The sequence below is a fragment of the Gopherus flavomarginatus genome, chromosome 2 (genome assembly GCF_025201925.1).
Source record: "Gopherus flavomarginatus isolate rGopFla2 chromosome 2, rGopFla2.mat.asm, whole genome shotgun sequence".
Lineage (NCBI taxonomy): Eukaryota > Metazoa > Chordata > Testudines > Testudinidae > Gopherus > Gopherus flavomarginatus.
In genome coordinates, this window is record NC_066618.1 from 277,505,822 (window position 1) to 277,524,081 (window position 18,260).

Below are 18,260 nucleotides of genomic sequence, written 5' to 3' on the forward strand. Positions count from 1 at the left end.
TTATGCACAGGTCAATTACAGTGTTAGAGATTGCAATACACAGCTCCATATTGGGCTTCAAAGTGCTCACTAAACCAAATGGCAATTTTGATACTAACATAGAGATCTAATTTAAAATACATACTCTTTTTTTTCTTTTAGTGAAAATGCTTTTCTTCTGACGCCAGAGCTTACTCCACGAAAGCTGGGAGGTCTGTCTTTTGAAAAAGCGGCTGGGTGCCATTATCATGGGCTTGAGTAAGTTTTCTTGCACTGCTTGATGTGATTATTTTCTCAATACTGTCATCTAGCATAAAATCCAAGTTATAGGTGGGTCCCACCTATTTTATGCAACCTGGGAACTATTTAGATCTACAAATATGTTTGGGATGTTTATGAAATGGGTTTAGTCTTGAACATAACATGTTCTTGTTCCCTCCCGAGCCCACCCCAAAAAACCCAAAATCTCACATCCTCTCTGTTTTTTCTTTATCCTCACTTTCTGGACTGCTATCAACTGTTATACCCCTGTCTCCTTGATGGTAATGAAGAATGTGACTTTGGCCTTGTCTATATACACACAAGTTGTACTGCTTTAACTTTGCTGCATCTATATTCAGGCCTGTAGCGCCTGTGAGAGATGCTTCATTTGCATAATTAAATGTCTAAATTAAAATATGGTTTTACTTCAAATCAAATTATAAACATTTTCAGCTGAATAGTCATGATATGTTTATAACAGTATTTTTAATGTAAATGAAAATAGTGATGACGATTGCTGTACATATCTATATAATATTCCAGGAATGTTAGTGTGTGTGTGTCACTCTGAAGTCTAACATGTCTGTTGAATCAGTATGCAATGATAGAAACAGCTGCAAGCATGGTAGAAAGCTCTTCTTGTGCAAAACATCACCAAGTGTAAGTTCTAGCCATGTTGACTTTACAGATTACACCCATGTGGTGTACAGCTACAATAAGGATCTATGCCATGCCAAGCGTTCTAGGCAGTTTGGTTGAATTATCTATGATAACACATCACCCTTCCTCTATAGATTATTTGTATGCAAAAATTGCACACACAAGTCAACACAGCCACCCACACAACAAAACAAACCGCACGCACAATAACTCCAAATGCACACAGCCCTGCACCTCAGCACAAAACCCCATTTTTGGTTTTTTTTTTTACACGTGACTTTATATGTCTCTTAGGAGGAATAAACATCCTAAAATATAGGAAAGGACTGAACAATAAACCATCAGTTTTGCAACCTAATCTGATGACCAAATTTCAATGATTTAGCACTACAGATTTATATAGTCTAATTTTATCACTCCCGTTGGCGCTTTATGGATACCTTCAGGAAGAGTACTTGAGGTGTGGGTGAGGGGAGGAGAAGGAATAACATGGACCTAATTAATAGAGTGATGAGCTCCCTAGAAATACCTGACATAGAGTAAATAGAAATAGACTTTCATAAGGGTCAGAAAGCTCACTTAAAATACTGTGGTTTGGAGGAGGTGAGTAAAAAGGGTTGGAAGAAAGGGACTGAAGTATACTGCTCAGGTTGTGTTGCCAGTTTTGCTTGAATGTGATTTTTCTTGCCCCTAATCTTAATCTTTGCACTCTGAAAAAAAAGAGTGCCTGATGTGGGTGAACACCACTGGGTTTTGGGTTCTCAAAAAAGGTCTGAGGTCTTGGAGCTGTTGAAACCCTTGAGATGGTTTCTCTGTGAGATCTATACTATATAGATTGGTATACAATCCTTGTATCTGAAAGTCACATAGCTTAATGCATTGCTAGAATGCAAAAGTCTGTCACGTAGCAGGAAGCTTTCAATAAAATATAAATCAAAGGAATTGATAACTTGAAATATTTAACAAGAGCCTGATTATATTTATAAGAGAAACACAATCTATTGTCAACATCCCAGTACGTGCTAAAGGAAGAAACAAGACTTCCATAATGCCAAATCCTGCATTCAATAATTCAAGTAAACTTTCTGTTGCCTTCAATGGAAATTTTTAAATATGTAATCCAACTTCATCTTGTTGACGTGAATGTAGCAGAATCCACAAGAGAGTCTATCATGTAATCTAGTTTATTAGGTCATTCACCGCAGTTGTCAAGGGCAACCTAGCGATTCAAGTAAAGAGGCACTGCAGACATTTCCATAGTTGAAATTAAGTATAGTTATTCAGTTTTTTTAATGGGAAAAAATTCCCCAACTTTGTTACAGTAGTCACGGTTTTGTGGTTCTGTTTGTTTGTTTTTATTTCAATTTTAGATACTGTCTAGATAACAGAAAAGCTTTAGAGAGAGATGTGAAATTTGCTGAACTTCAGACTCGTCTTATTCGCTATGAAACGCAGACTACCTGTACTAAAGAGTGTTGTCCTTTACCATGTGTCTTGAGCCCTCTTCCGTCTCCTGCAGTTTTGTCAGAGCCTGGAAGTGTCCCCGATGGGGAGTCTTTACAAAGTGAACTCAGAACAGAATCATCAAGGCTAAAACGCAGATCAAAAGACTTGGATTCCTTTTATCCCAAGAAGAGGTAATGCACTAACTAAAATTAAAAAAATTAAGATTTTTTTTTAAAGGATCTGTCTATTTAAATGTTCAAATGTTTAATCCCTCGTCTATCAGTTTGATATTTCTCAAGTGTGATCTCCAATTGACTGCATTAGATGCATCAAAACCACAAACCTAAGGCATTTTAATTTAAGAAATTGAGAGCTGCATCATGCAAGGTGCTGAGTGTCTCTTGAGAGGTGCCAAAGTGCGTTTAGTAGCCACTGAAATTGTTATTTGTTTTGCAATAGCGCTGTGAGGCCTCAGTGCATTGTGCTGGGGATTGTACAAACCTAGAATAATAGAGTCCACAGCCCATAGAGCTCACAGACCCACTGATGTTTCAGTTCACTCAGCCCTGATCCTCTCATTCAAATCCTTTTAAAAACCCAGTTTTTCAGAATCCGCCGCAAGAAGCATTTTTATAACATTTGCATCGATGTAAAACCATCAGCGAATGCATATGCCACAGCTGAGCAGTTGTGATCTTATTACTGTAATACTTCCCATCCTGTCCCTCCAGTTGTTAGTTACACTCTTGTTGGTGCACACCTGCTCTTCAAGCAGGGATTGTGTCAAGTGGGGATTTTAATATACTTCCTCAGCAAAGACCCTGCTAGATTCTAGTGTTCTGTATAAATAGTAAGAAGTGGAATTGTGGTTGTTCTCCACTTCACTGGATTGAGCCCTTACTGTAGGAGTTCCAAGCATTCTCTTCTTGACCCTGTCTTGGTCTAGATTCATGAGGAGAATAAAGCACTGGAGTTGGTGACTTGGCAGGCCTATTCTTCATTTTTACTGGCTTAGCTGGGAGAGGATCCATATGGGAGAATATGTCAAACAAGGACGTTTTTTCAATTGAGATAGGGGCAGAGGGAAGAAATTCCTGCAGTTTTCATGTCCACCTTTAATTTGTATGTCTCCTCTGACCCTTCAGATAACCACTGTGATTTGTTCCAAACTCTGGTTCTTCTTCGAGTGCTTGCTCATATCCATTCCAGTTAGGTGTGCGCGCGCTGCATGCACGTTCGTCGGAGATTTTTACCCTAGCAACACTCGGTGGGCCGGCAGGGTGCCCCCTGGAGTGGCACCGCTGTGGTGCCAGATATATACCTCTGCCGGCTCCTCCGCTCCTCAGTTCCTTCTTACCGCCCGTGTTGGTCGTTGGAACAATGGAGCGCAGCTTAGCTGACCTCCACCTCCCTAGCGATTTGCTCGTTTCTATCGTATTGTGTATATAGTTCAATTTCCTATAAGTATAGTTAGTGTTTAGTTATTAGTTCTATATTAGTTATTGTATATAGTTAAGAGGGATCGGGGGTTAGCCCCTTCCCCTCACCCGGTACCGGGGCCCATGCCCGGTTCACCGGGCTTCAAACCGTGCTCGGCCTATCATAGGCCGATGCCCACAGGAGACCCTCACGACTCCTGTCTCAAGTGCTTGGGTGAATCCCATCTCACAGACAAGTGCCGCATCTGCAAGGCTTTCAAGCCCCGGACTAAAGAAGAGCGGGACATTCGCCTGAAGCAACTCTTGATGGAGGCAGCTCTGACTCCTCTGTCTTCAGCTCCGACTGCGGCACTGGGAACAAGTGTCTCTTCTGCACCGGAGCGCGCGCGTCGACAGTGAAGGCTCCTCGACATCAGCCATCACCGGCCCAAGCTCCTGCCCGGCACTGCGCTCTCTCACCAAGGAGCAAGAAGCACAAGGCTCCTGCGGCTACTTTATCTACGCCGCAGTCTGAGCGCTTAGCTAAGTCGGACCACCCAGCACTGACAACTGCAACGGCACCAACGTCCTCCGCACCGTTGATTCTGGCCTCGCAAGAGCCGTCGAGTCCGGTGCCTACCAGCTCCCTGGCACGCGTCGTGGTTGAGCTTATCGTGCCCTCCACTCCGGAGATGTTCTCCATGGCATGAGACTTGGTTGCCTCGAGGGAGCCTTAGCTGCCTCAACCCCCGGCACCGCCGGTGCGGGTTATTCAGTCAATAGGCAAGCCAGCCCTCATGAGACCATCTTTGCCCAACGTCGCTGGTTCCGATCCAGGTCCCACAGACACTCTCGGTCCCGTCATCGATCCCGGTCCTGGTGCCGCTCGCAGTCCTGGTACCACTCCCCATCGAGGTACCAGTCGTACTCGTGGAACCATTCGAGGTCCCGGTCGCTGACCAGATGCTCTCGGCACCGCTCTAGGTCCTGACACCACTCGCGGCACCGTACCTCTTGCAGCCGATCTTGGCACGGCGATTCAAGGCACCAGTCGACCTCCCCGCACCGTGCCGGTCGCAGGTCCTGGTTTCATTCCCGGCACCAGTATGACTCCTGGTACCATTCTCCGGCACCGCGTGGGGACAGATCGAGTGGACGCAGGGACCCTCATCAAACGGTCTCCACCCCTCCATGGCATTTCATCCTCCTCCTCCCCAGATGAAGCGGTGGAGGGGACGTCATCATCAGGGCCACCTCCAATCGACCTCAGGTCACACCAGGACCTTATGCAGCGTGTCGCCCTTAATATCAACTTACCCGTAGAGGAAGTTCCTGAGGTGGAGGACCCGGTAATCAGTATACTGTCGGCGGAGGCGCCAACTAGGGAGGCCCTTCCCTTCATTGGTTCGATCCAGGCTAGAGCGGATACCATCTGGCAATCCCCGGCATCCATACCGCCCACAGCCAGAGGGGTCAAACGGAAATACATGGTGCCCTCCAAAGGGTATGAGTACCTTTATGTGCACCCCCCTCCCTGTTCATTGGTTGTACAGTCCGTCAATGAACGGGAGCGCCATGGCCAGCAAGCCCCTGCACCTAAATCAAGGGAGGCCAGGCGAATGGATATGTTAGGAAGAAAAATCTATTCCGCGGAGGTCTCCAACTCAGGGTGGCGAACCAACAAGCCCTCCTGAGTAGGTACAGCAATAACACCTGGGAGGTGGTAGGGAAGTTTACAGAGCTAGTCCCGCAGGACTCCCACCAAGAATTCATAGCACTCCTGGAGGAAGAGAAGAAAGTTGCGCGGACCTCCCTCCAGGCCTCGCTGGACACCGCTGATTCGGCAGCTAGAACGGTCGTCTCTGGAATCGCCATGCGACGTATATCATGGCTGCAAGTGTCAGGCCTGCCACCTGAACTTCAGCAGACTATACAAGACTTACCTTTTGATGGCCAGGGTGTGTTCTCGCAGAAGACAGACCCTAGGCTACAGAGTCTAAAAGACAATCGCATAACTATGCATTCGCTGGGAATGCATACGCCACAGACTCAAAGACGGTCTTTCCGGCCCCAACCTCAGCGCTCCTACCCCCCGCCTCGGCCAAGGCAGACTTCACCAGAAGGCTAGGTGGCACCAATCGCAGATGTCAATCTGGGCCTCAAGGAGGTAACAGTTCCGGTCCCACCAAGCCACCAGCGGGACCCAAACCAAACTTTTGAGGGTGCGCTCGAGAGCAGTTTACCAGTGGCCTCCCAGGATCCTTTTCAGTTCTACAACCGTCTTGCCCCATTTCTCCCTGTGTGGTCCCAACTAACCTCGGACCGTTGGGTCCTACGCACGGTGGAGTTTGGATACCATCTTCAGTTTGTTTCAAACCCACCCCCCCACCCCCCTCCTTGTCCCTCTTCAGGGACCCCTCTCACAAGCAACTCCTTTTGCAGGAGGTTTGGAGGCTCCTTGCAATGGGAGCTATAGAGGAGGTACCGGAGGAGTTAAGAGGCAAGGTGTTCTATTCCAGATATTTCCTAATCCCCAAGGCAAAAGGGGGCCTCCAGCCTATCCTGGACCTGCGAGGACTGAAGAAATTCATGAAAAAGTTCAAGTTCCGCATGGTATCCCTGGGAACCATCATCCCTTCCCTGGATCGCGGAGATTGGTACGCCGCTCTCGACATGAAGAACGCATATTTCCACATTGCTATTTACTCCCCACACAGACGGTATCTACGCTTTGTGGTGAATCGTCAACATTACCAGTTTACGGTCCTTCCCTTTGGCCTCTCCTCGGCCCATTGGGTATTCACGAAGTATATGGCGGTAGTCGCCGCCTCCCTCCGCCGTCGTTGAATACATGTCTTTCCATACCTCGACGACTGGCTTGTTCGAGGGACCTCCGAGGCACAGGACACCGTTCATGTGAGCGTCATCAAGAACCTATTCACCCGTCTAGGCCTGATAATCAGTTTGGGAAAATCCACTTTAGTGCCTGTGCAGAGAATAGAATTCGTAGGGGCCACACTGGACTCCAGTCTTGGAACTGCCAGCTTGCCTCCCCCTCGGTTTCAGGCTATAGTCTCCCTTGTACAAAGACTACAAAGCTTCCCAATAACCTCTGCCCGCACTTGCCTTGGCCTCCTCGGTCACATGACTGCGTGCACTTTCGTCACAAAGCACGCCAGACTGCGCATGCGTCCTCTTCAAACTTGGCCCACCTCAGTCTATCGTCCGCGCAGAGATGCCATAGACATGATACTCACAGTTCCATCGAGCGTTCTGGGCTCCCTCGACTGGTGACTGACGCCATCCCTGATGTGTACGGGTCGACCGTTCCATCCACCACAGCCCTCCGCGTCCCTAACAACGGACGCCTCATCTCTCGGCTGGGGTGCTCACCTAGGGCACCTTCGCACTCAAGGCCTTTGGTCCTCTCGGGAATTGGCGCTTCACATCAATGTCCGTGAACCGAGAGCGGTCCAACTGGCTTGCCAAACCTTCCAGTGTCATCTACAGGGCCATTGTGTTGCAGTGTTCACAGACAACACGACAGCCATGTATTACATAAACAAGCAGGGAGGGACGCGATCCTTCCCCCTTTGTCAAGAGGCGATGCAACTGTGGGACTTCTGCATAGCCCATTCAATAGACCTGGTAGCCTCCTTTCTCCCAGGAGTCCGGAACTCTCTCGCGGATCACCTGAGCAGGTCCTTCCTGTATCACGAGTGGTCCAGCCGTCCGAACATTCTCCAGTCTGTGTTCCGGAAGTGGGGCTTTCCCCAGATAGACCTCTTTGCCTCCCGAGAGAACAGGAAATGCCAGGTGTTACGCTTCCTGCAGTGTCTCTCCCCAGGTTCCCTCTCGGACGCGTTCCTAATTCCCTGGAAAGGTCACCTATTTTATGCCTTCCCACCTTTTCCTCTCGTCAACAGAGTTCTACTCAAACTCTGCAGGGACAGAGCCCAACTAATACTGATCGCTCCGGCATGGCCGAGACAGCACTGGTACACCCTGCTGCTTGACCACTCTCTGGCATCCTCATAACGCAGGACTTGGGCAGGCTTCACCACCCGGACCTGCAATCCCTTCATCTGACAGCATGGTGGCTGTCTGGTTGAACCAATCTGAATTGCGTTGTTCCACCTCTGTGCAACAGGTGCTGCTGGGAAGCAGAAAGCATTCCACGCAGGCAACATATCTCGCCAAGTGGAAGTGCTTCTCCCACTGGTGTGCCCAGCATGACTTTATTCCCAAAGGTGTATTGGTCCCCATTATCTTGGACTATTTATGGTCCCTCAAGGAGCAGGGCCTGGCGATCTCTTCTGTAAGGGTGCATCTTGCAGCTATTTCCACCTTCCATCCTGGGGAAACTGGTAGTTCGATCTTCTCTCACCCCATAGTTTCCAGATTCCTCAAGGGCTTGGAGCGGCTCTACCCTCAGGTCAAGCGCCCATCCCCTACCTGGGATCTCAACCTCATATTAGCTAGGCTCGTGGGCCCCCCTTTGATCCTTTAGCCACATGCTCGCTGCTGTACCTGTCCTGGAAGACGGCCTTCCTTGTCGCTATCACCTCAGCTAGATGAGTATCGGAACTTCGCGCTTTGATTGTGGATCCTCCGTATACGGTATTCCACAAGGACAAGCTACAGCTGCGACCGCACCTGGCATTCCTCCCTAAGGTGGTCTCTGCCTTCCACGTTAATCAAGACATCTTTCTACCAGTCTTTTTCCCGAAGTCGCACTCATTGCGCCAGGAACAACAGCTGCATACCCTGGATGTCCACCGGGCTCTCGCCTTTTACATCCAGAGGACCAAACGTTCGCCTCCGCTATTTGTAGCGGTCGCAGAGCGCATGAAGGGCATGCCAATCTCCCCCCAACGGATCTCATCTTGGGTGACATCCTGTATCCGGACATGCTATGAGTTGGCCCACATTCCGACTGGCCATCTCACCGCCCACTCTACTCGGGCTCAAGCCTCATCTGCCGCTTTCCTAGCCCATGTTCCCATCCAGGAAATATGTCGCACAGCTACCTGGTCTTCCATCCACACCTTTGCATCACACTATGCATTGGTCCAGCAGTCCAGAGACGATGCCGTCTTTGGCTCAGCTGTCTTACATTCCGCAACATCTCGCTCCGACCCCACCGCCTAAGTAAGGCTTGGGAATCACCTAACTGGAATGGATATGAGCAAGCATTCAAAGAAGAAAAGACGGTTACTCACCTTTGTAACTTTTGTTCTTCGAGATGTGTTGCTCATATCCATTCCAAACCCGCCCTCCTTCCCCACTGTCCGAGTAGCCGGCAAGAAGGAACTGAGGAGCGGAGGGGCCGGCAGGGTTATATATCCAGCACCATAGCGGCGCCACTCCAGGGGGCGCCCTGCCGGCCCACTGAGTGTTGCCGGGATAAAAATCTCTGACGAACGTGCACGTGGCGCTCACACAACTAACTGGAATGGATATGAGCAACACATCTCAAAGAACAACAGTTACAAAGGTGAGTAACCATCTTTTTTTTTCTGTAGCATCTGCTATACAAAAGACCTCTTCACTCTGTTCTGATTTAACTGTCGGAGAACAAATCATTAGTAGGTAAGGGAAGAGAGTCTTCTTCACTTAATAGGAAGGAAATTCTATTAATAGTTTGTCACTGCTCACCATTTTCAGCCTCCGTTTGTCTGAGTATACTGTATGTCTTCAATATTTTAAATAGTTATAGTAGCGTTTTATAGTTGAGACAAAACCAGCAAGACCATAAACACTTACCTGATTTTTTTTCTTTTTTTTTTCTCCAGTCTAATAAAAACTGAAAGCACAGATTCTCTCATGTCTCAGGCAAGCGGAAGTAGTGTGGGTCACCATTCAGTCGGTGTCATAAGAAAACATCCAGGCAGATCATTGTCTCTAACATCTGCATCTGTTAAGCAGCCTAGTGGTCAGGCCAACAAAGTAACTGCAGAGGCTGGCCCAGCAAGTCAGAGATGGGTGCAAGAGTCAGAAACTTCAAAGCCAATTAAGGAATCAAGATCTCAGAAACATATACGGGTAAATATATGTTTGTCTCCCCGTCCAGATACCTCCTCTGTAAAAAATAAGATTCCCCATTTGTAGTCTCATTCAGCATTCTTTCAAAACGTGGAATCAATCCCAAAATCTTTTAATACTTAGTTCTGCTCAAGGGAAATTTGTAGAACTCAAGAGAAGTTTTGCATAAGTAAGGAGTACAGGATGTCAGAAAAGAACTTAGCGCACACAGTAGAGTGCCCAGGAAAACAAAGAAAGAGACAAACAGCAATAGATAACAGATGTGAAAAAGGGGAAATAGAAATGAATATAAATTAGAAGTTATGAAATATAGAAAATTAATAAGGGAAGCCAGATATCAGGGAAGGATCTGTGGTTGGCAGAGCTAAAAACAATAAGAAGATTTTTTGGGGGGAGAATATCAGGAACAAAAATCCTAGCAATGATATAGGCCAATTACTAGAAGGAGATGGTGTTATTGTTAAAGATGGAGAAAAGGAAGAAGTGTTCAGTAAATATTTCTCTTCTGTATTTGGAAAGAAGTAGGATGATGTGCTCGTATCTAGAGCTGTCTGTAAATGGAAATTCGTTCCTGTGAAAAAATTGGACTGTTTGGTGGAAATTTTTTTTTTCATTCCAAATGGCAATGAAAAGTTAAAAACATGGAATTTTTCATAGAAAGAGATTTCCAGGAAAATTTCATGTTAGACGAACCAAAATGTAGCCTTTTGGCTTTCTGCCTGCAGAAAATGAAATTGACGAGTCTTCCCAGCTGACTGCCGAAGGGTGAGCACCCCAGTTTTCCATCACTTCCCGTACCCTCTAGTTTCCAGAGAGATAACTAGGCTACCAAGGATGTGGGTCGCTCAGCCTCCCCCAAATCTGTTTGCTAGGAGGGCAGCTGGGCAGGCAAAATACTGAGGTGCTGAAAAAGTGCTAATGTATCAGTATTCAAAATCAGCAATGGATGACCTGGATAACTATAGGCTGGTTAGCCTGACATCAATCCAAGGCAAGTAAATGGAAAACCTGATATGGGATTTAGTACATAAAAAATAAAGGATGGGGTTATTATTAATGCCAGACAGCATGGTTTTATGGAAAATAGGTCTTGCTGGGCAAACCAGATTTCATTCTTTGATGAAATTACAAGGTTAGTTGATAAAGGTAAGAACAGTGTAGATGTAATATATTCGGATTTCTGTAAGGTGTTTGACTTACTACCGCTCAACATTCTAATTTAAAAATGAGCACTATGCAATATGAACAGAGCCCACATTAAATGCATTAAGAACAGGCTAACTGACAGAGCTCACAGTAGTCGTCAGTGGGGAATCCTCATCAAATGGGAGTGTCAGTCTCCAGTGAGTTTCACAGGGATTGGTCTAACTCACAACATTATTCAGCTTTTGCATTAATGACTTGAAACTATATATAAAATTAATGCTGTTAAAATTTGCTTAGTAAACTGGGCCCATTCAATCAAAATGTGTTTTAATGGGAGGAGGAATAGCTTAGTGGTTTGAGCATTGGCCTGCTAAACCCAACGTTGTGAGTTCAATCCTTGAGGGGGCCATTTAGGGATCTGGGGCAAAAGCCTGTCTGAGGATTGGTCCTGCTTTGAGTAAGAGGCTGGACTAGATGACCTCCTAAGGTCCCTTCCAACCCTGATATCTGTGATTCTATGAATACAACCAAGTTCTGCATCTACAAACAAGGAATGCAGGCCTATGGAGTGGGGGACCATATCCTATAACTCAATGACTCTGAAAAGGATCTAAGTGTCATAGTGGACAGGCAACTCATCATTGAACTTCTGGTGTGATGCGTGATGTTGTGGCAAATGAGCTAATGCTAATGTATGAACAGGGGAATAGTAAGTAGGAGCAGGAAGGTGATCTGATCTCAGCCATTGGTGAGATAGATACTACAATACTGTGTACAGGTCTGGTGTCCCCATTTTAAAAAGGGGGTTGAAAAATTGGAGAAGCAGCCAAAAAGAGCCAAGAAAATGATTTTGAGAGCTGGATAAAATGACTTACAATGAGAAACTTAGGTCAATCTGTTTAGCTTGTCAAAAAGAAGACTGAAAGGTGACCTGATGACAACATGTAAGTATTGTCATGGAGAGAAAATATTGGCTACGAAAGGGCTTTTTAATCTGGCAGAGAAAGGCAGAACCAGAACCTGTGGATGGATTCAGTGGAACCAGTCTGATTCAAATTAGAAATAAGGCACAAATGTTCAACAGTGAGGGTGATCAGTTATTGGAACAAACTAACAGAGGAAGTGGTGGATTCTCTGTACCTTGTTGTCAAGACTGGATGCCTTTCTCAAAGATATGCTTAGCCAAACACAAGTTGTTGAGCTCCATGCGGGGTAACTGTGTGAAATTTAATGGCCTGTGATGTACAGGAGGTGAGACTAGAAGATTTGATAGTGTCTTCGGGCCTTAAACCGTATGAATCTGTGAAAAATATGAAAATGAGGATTTCTCATTACCCTCATGGATATGTGAAACAGGAAAATACAATATATATCACTTTATTTTAAATAATGCCTAGCAGCTATACAGAGTGTTCCATCTTAAAGCACTCTGTAAATGTTAACTAATCCTCAGCACTCAGGTGAAGTAGGTATTCTGTTCATTTTCCAGATGAAGGAAGTGGAAACTCTGTTAAATAACTTGGCCCTAAACTGCAAAATGAACTAGTGCCAGAGTCAAGGCTAGAACTGAGGATTTCCTGTCTTCCAGTCCCATACTCGGTTCAAGTCACAAAGCTGCCTCCCTAAAATTAATCTTTGGGACAGAAGGGGAAGAAGTTATATATGGGTTTGTTCTTCAAAAGTGGGCTATTGAAAAGCTTGTCATGCTGATAACTGATCCTAATTCCTAAGTGTGCCTGTGTTGTCTCCAAGATGCTGACGGAAGTGGTTGCTAAAACACTTAAGAAACATGGCATTGCAGAGAACCACAAATGCTTTGCATCATGCAGCCAGCGTCTGTTTGAGATATCCAAGTTCTATTTAAAGGTACTTTTTTCCACTTCTTGCTCTCACAATTGTACGTAGTTACTCCACCCCAACTATATCCAGGATTAACACATTTAAAGAGATATGATGTTCGAGATTGACAGCGCCAAATATTATACCTTTTAAAAAATGTTTTTTTTAGCTCTATTTGCATCCTTTCTGCTGAGAACTTATAAAAGGGAAATCGCTCTGCACAACCGTGCGATGGAGGATCCAGAGCTAAGTTTGTCTGCTGTTGGACACATGAACCCATGTTTTGTGCTTCCAAGATGCAGGGCAAACGAAATTATAAAACTGAACAAGAATCCGATCACCCCGAACGTAACTGGTAAATCTGATTCTATGAGGTCCGGACTTGAGAGTGTCACTATCTCCTAGTGGCTGTGTTAAGAAAATAAAATGCTAGCAGTCAACAAGTGTAAATCAACAGAGCGTAGGGAAAAGCTTTGGACTCTTAGATCCGACCAAAGTTTCATTACTGATGGCGTCTGCTATTTTGCTATTAGATAAAATAGCAGAATTCAGAACTCAGGGGCCGTTTTTAAAGTTTTGTTTTCTTCACTAACCAAGCCTATATACCATATTTAGTTGGTGTATTCTTTTCAGGCATATGGTTTACTGGGAAGCTGTTGTGGAAGAAATTGTGAATTTCAGTAGCAAACTTAGAGCATAGGTTCACTTCACTGCAGGGATATTTTCAATGTCTGTTTTTCAAACACTTTTAATCTTTTAGTTTGATAAATTGAATTGCATGTGAGGTGCTTATTTAAATGTGTTACTTCACAACCACTGGAGCTACTGACCATCCATGGCCACCTGTTGTTTCTGTTCTACACAAGAAAGGTTAGCAAGGCTTGCTCTTCAAAATTCATCTTCCCTCTCCAACAAGACAAGTGTATTGGGCCAAATGATGACCTGTTCTAAGATAGAGAAATTGCAGTGATGTAAGTTAGGCCCATTTTCCCAGTGTGTAATTGGGCGCATGTGGTAAAGTAGAGTAACTTGCACTCAGTTTATGTTGTATAGGAGTAACATATCCTGAGGAGTCAGAACAATGCGATAGAGCAAGAAAGACAACCAAGATGATGATGTAGGAGAGATTGGGGGGCAGAAGAGCAGCTGTTTTATCTTACATTCTTCTGTTAGTTTTGTTGCTAAATGGCCCCTCAACCCTTTCTGTCACTTCTGTGTATACATTGCACATGCGTTGAATGCCTTTTTGGGCATTTAAGGGATGCAGATTACCCTACTTCACTATTTGTATCCACTTGCATCCATTTTTTGACCAACTTCCACCAATCTGATGTGTAAATGCACTGCTATTTATATCTGTTGAACATGCCCTTACCTTCAAAAGTAGTCTTATCAATGCCTTATATTGTACTGCAGTTATTTTGTACTTTATGTTTGGATTCCCTCAATGTGTAATAGAGCCGAACATCAGTCTGGAGACAAATAAAGATGCTGCTTTATCATCAAAGCCCTCTCCTGACTTGACTTGCAGTAATAATCAGTCTCTCTCTAACTCTTTATGTATTTTCTTTCCCTTTTTAGAATCTAATCTAATCTAAACACTGATTGCAGAGGTTTCAAAAACTTTCCCTCACTTATATAAAGCTTTAGGAGACCATTATGTTTCTCTTGTGACAATGAAGAGCACATTCATTGTTCTGGACAAAACCCATTGATTACAAGGTGAAGAGAGAGATGTCAATAAACTTCATGCTGAGTCTGTAATCTTCACTTCTTGCTGTAATGTCCTTCCTTTCTCAACTGTCCCAAAGCTATTGACTGAAAAGGAGGAGAATTTGTGCAAGTAGTTGGAACTGTAGACTCTTTGACAGTGCCTGTGAACTTTCTGTAGAACTCCACAGCAATCCAACATTTTTCACCAGGCAGTCTTGTGTTTCAGTTACCCTCAGTTTTCAGAAGTGATTGGGGTAAAATTTTTAAAAGTGCCTACGTGACTTTCAAAGTCAGTGGGGTTTAATCTCCTAGGTTACATAGGCATTTCTGATAATGGTACATTAGAGGTTTAGGGAACTAAGTAGTAAGAGGCAAATTCTCTCCTTAGCCAACAGCCTGGATGTGTGGGCTGTAGACGATGGATGAAGGGAGTATAGGGTGCTCTCCTTCCCACATAGGAACCTGAAGGGAGGAGTAGCTGCTGGACCTATGTAGTTGTAAATATGATGGCCTTACTCCTTAAAAAACCTATTTATTTGAATACAGAGAGCTCTGTGCATTCAAATAGGTTTTTTAAGGGGTAAGGAACTAAATGGTGCAGCCCCACACTAGTACTGTGGTATTATGTTTTCCACTGAGGGTGAGGCAGTATTTTCCCCTTAAAGGTTGCAGGAAATATACATACTTAGTTCTCTTTTCCCCTTCTAGTACATTCCTACCTGCTTTATCTACATGCCATTAGTAGTGGGAGGGGCCAGACTCCAAAATAGAAAATCTGTTATCCGATGTGGTGGTTTTCCTTTTTGGGACTGATCTCTCTCACAGTTTCATCTACCCTGGTCACATATATTTTGGAGCTCTGCCCTTTGTTACAAGAGCGCAGTATATGTGCATGGTTATAGTTAAATGTTCAGTCAGGGGCTATAAGAATTTTGAACAGCATCTCTGTAGCTTTGAAAGCATTCAGGGGGCAGGAAGGGCATGGCTAAACTCCAAAACTTGAGTGACAAGGGATGGCCCCTGGTAACTGCAGGGAGAGGCACAACCCATTCCTAATGGATTAGGAGAGAAGGTAGTCTCAGAAAAAAAAAATGTTTCCAATTAGGGAGCTCTAGGAGATCCTCAATCAGGGAAAGTCCCTACAGGTAACTTTAATATTAGCATCAGCTACAGAGGAGGTATATGTATGTTCAAGTCTGTCTGACAGCAATTCTATAAAATGATGTGTTCTCTGTTTAGGATCTGAAAACTTCCAGGGGGCTGTTTGATGAAATGAAGAAAACAGCAAACAACAATGCTAAACAGGTAACCCTATTCCTGGATGTTCTGGAAATGTGTTCCTCATACACTGCTGTGTGAAATCTACTACTGTTGCTTCTTGGAATGTGGGCTGGTACATGGCTTTAATGGGTGAACAGAGGAGACCATCTGTTGTGTTCTCTAGTTTGTATTGTGAGAGTTCTTTTGAGGTTAGTTTCCCTCAGTGCAAAATTCCAGTTACAGATGTTGACTTGCTATCGAAAATGTTCTAATAAGGGTGGCCACTGTCAGAGAAATTTGAAATAAGGAAAAAGACTCAAAACTTTTTCACATTAGTGAGAAAAATGTGTACGTGATCTTCTGTTTCTCAGAGGAGTCTCTGCACTAGTGGATCATTAGGGGGACCATTATGTTATAAAAGGAAATACAGTTGTTCTAAAGGAAGAGTTATAGAAATGGTAGATCCAAGCTCTGGGAATACCTATAAATAGAAACCTGAGGGAATGCTGACTGGGCTCATTTGGGTGTCAGGAAGATTCATGTGAATTTTACTATGGGGAAAATACTGGGAGAAAATACTCTTGTCCAGAAATTTATCAGTGAATTGAGTCTTATCCTCGATACCTCATTAGAGAAAATGTGTTATGATGACGAGCAGTGTGGAATTTACCATTTTTGTTCTCTATACTGTAAAATCAAATGTAAGGATTTGCTCTGTTCATTCCCATAGCAAAACCCTTGGTGGAGGAGAGGCTAACTGAAGGGAAAACTGCAAGAACTCACCATGGAGTTTCTCCATGTTTATTCTACAAGTGCAGTGTTTGCCCCGCCCTATCTTCCAGTAGAATAAACCCACCCCCAAGCACACAGATTGTAAAGGATAGGTGGTAAGCCAGGGATATTCATTCATAGTACCCCTGTACCTCCATACCACCTGTAACCTAGCAGTAGTCTACATGCTAATGCTCCCAGACTCATCTGTGAGGAAAGGAGGAGGTATTATCTCCATTTTCCCAGACTGGGAAACAGACCTCATCGTAAGTCAATGATGGAACCAGGCAATTAAGTTCAGTATTTTCTGTCTGCTAGACCATGCTGCCTCTCCTGCTCTGCAACAACAACTTATCGGGCCTTTTAGTGTGCCAGAATCTCTCTGATGGACCAGCATCGACTTATGCTTGGCCACACAGTTTGAGGAATAGCAGCCGCTACAGATGCAGGTCTAGCAATGAAACAAAACATTTGTTCTTCAGTTTATAAAGCAGGAAATTGTTCAAAAAGAAAACACTGGATATTTAGAATTGAGGGTGTACTTTATCAGTGCATGGAGAGATTGGACTACAGTATGTCAACTTTTGAGGCTAAAAAAGTGCTCTTTTTAAATGCAAGAAAATTATTTAGAAGTGAAAAATCCAAACAGTTGTATGTTAATGACTGTATCTCCTCATTCACTGAACACATTGACTTCTCCATGGTGAAAACATTGCCTATTAAAACTTCTGTCACCAGTAAACTTTTTGGTTATACTTGCTCCATCAATAATATTGCAGAAGTTTGGTTTTTGTTCTTGAAAGTAAACCAACTTTTAAAATCTGATTTCTCCTTTATTTGTATAGGTGATTGAATGGGTTTTGGAAAAGACTAACAAGTAGTGATGATGAATCGTTACATATGAATGGAGTTTACACCCTCTTCTCCAACTTAACAGAAAAAGCACAGTGCATTACAACAAAAGTATAAAGCCAGGTAACAGGAACAAAACAGACTTTAAAAAACTTGGTTCATAGACTTAATTCTCTAATCCAATACTGTGTTATGGCCTTTAGATATTTTATATTGAGTTTTTATTTAACAAAAATTTGTAATGAACATTTCATTTTATACTATATGCCTATTTATAGATTTAATTATCTAAAAGACTGTGACTTAGATTTTTCAGAAACATTTTTATGTGTTGTACAGATTTTATTTTAGATGTAATAAAAAAGTCCAAATTTGATTGTAGTAACAAGACTGTTTTATTTCTTCTCTTTTCACAGTCTTTTTAAAAAAAGACTTGTTCCATACACGACTACTTTTTTGTTCTTCAGATAAGTTAACTGGAAAGGTTTACATTGCAATAAAATGTGAGGAGTTTTATAACTTAACTAGCCATAATTCTTTCTTGTTCTGCAGATTAATGTAATTATGGTTAGGGTTGAAGGCACAGTAACCTCTCCAGTCTTAGCGTAAAACATAAAGGATGTTGGTTATGAATGAACCCAAAATCAAACATGCCATTCACAACAGTTTTTTATGGTTTTGATCTTTTTTTTTTTTTTTTTTTTTTTTTTTTTTGAAAGCTGAGACAGCTTTCCATAAAATTTACCCTGCAAAACCAGAAATAATAATAATTAAAAAAAAAGAACCTTCAGTAAAATGGCTTGTAAAAACTTAATCCAGAATAAGATCCTTATACTATGTCTTTTAATCTCACGGGTTTCCAATATCAAT

The 18,260-nt window shown here is 43.7% G+C and overlaps 1 protein-coding gene across 5 annotated transcripts in view; it reads left to right on the forward strand.

Annotated features, from left to right (window-relative positions):
* Nucleotides 1-17,766, forward strand: part of MTBP (MDM2 binding protein) — a 67,238-nt gene extending 49,472 nt beyond the window's left edge. For 3 of the 5 annotated variants that reach the window (XM_050940735.1, XM_050940732.1, XM_050940733.1), the window contains exons 17-22: nt 142-237; nt 2,271-2,537; nt 9,560-9,809; nt 12,708-12,821; nt 15,747-15,812; nt 17,384-17,766. In XM_050940735.1, the coding sequence (XP_050796692.1) occupies nt 142-237; nt 2,271-2,537; nt 9,560-9,809; nt 12,708-12,821; nt 15,747-15,812; nt 17,384-17,419 (829 nt within the window). In that variant the 3' untranslated portion in view covers nt 17,420-17,766. The other 2 variants (XM_050940734.1, XM_050940736.1) reach the window with 2 other exon arrangements.
* Nucleotides 17,767-18,260: the final 494 nt, after the last annotated feature.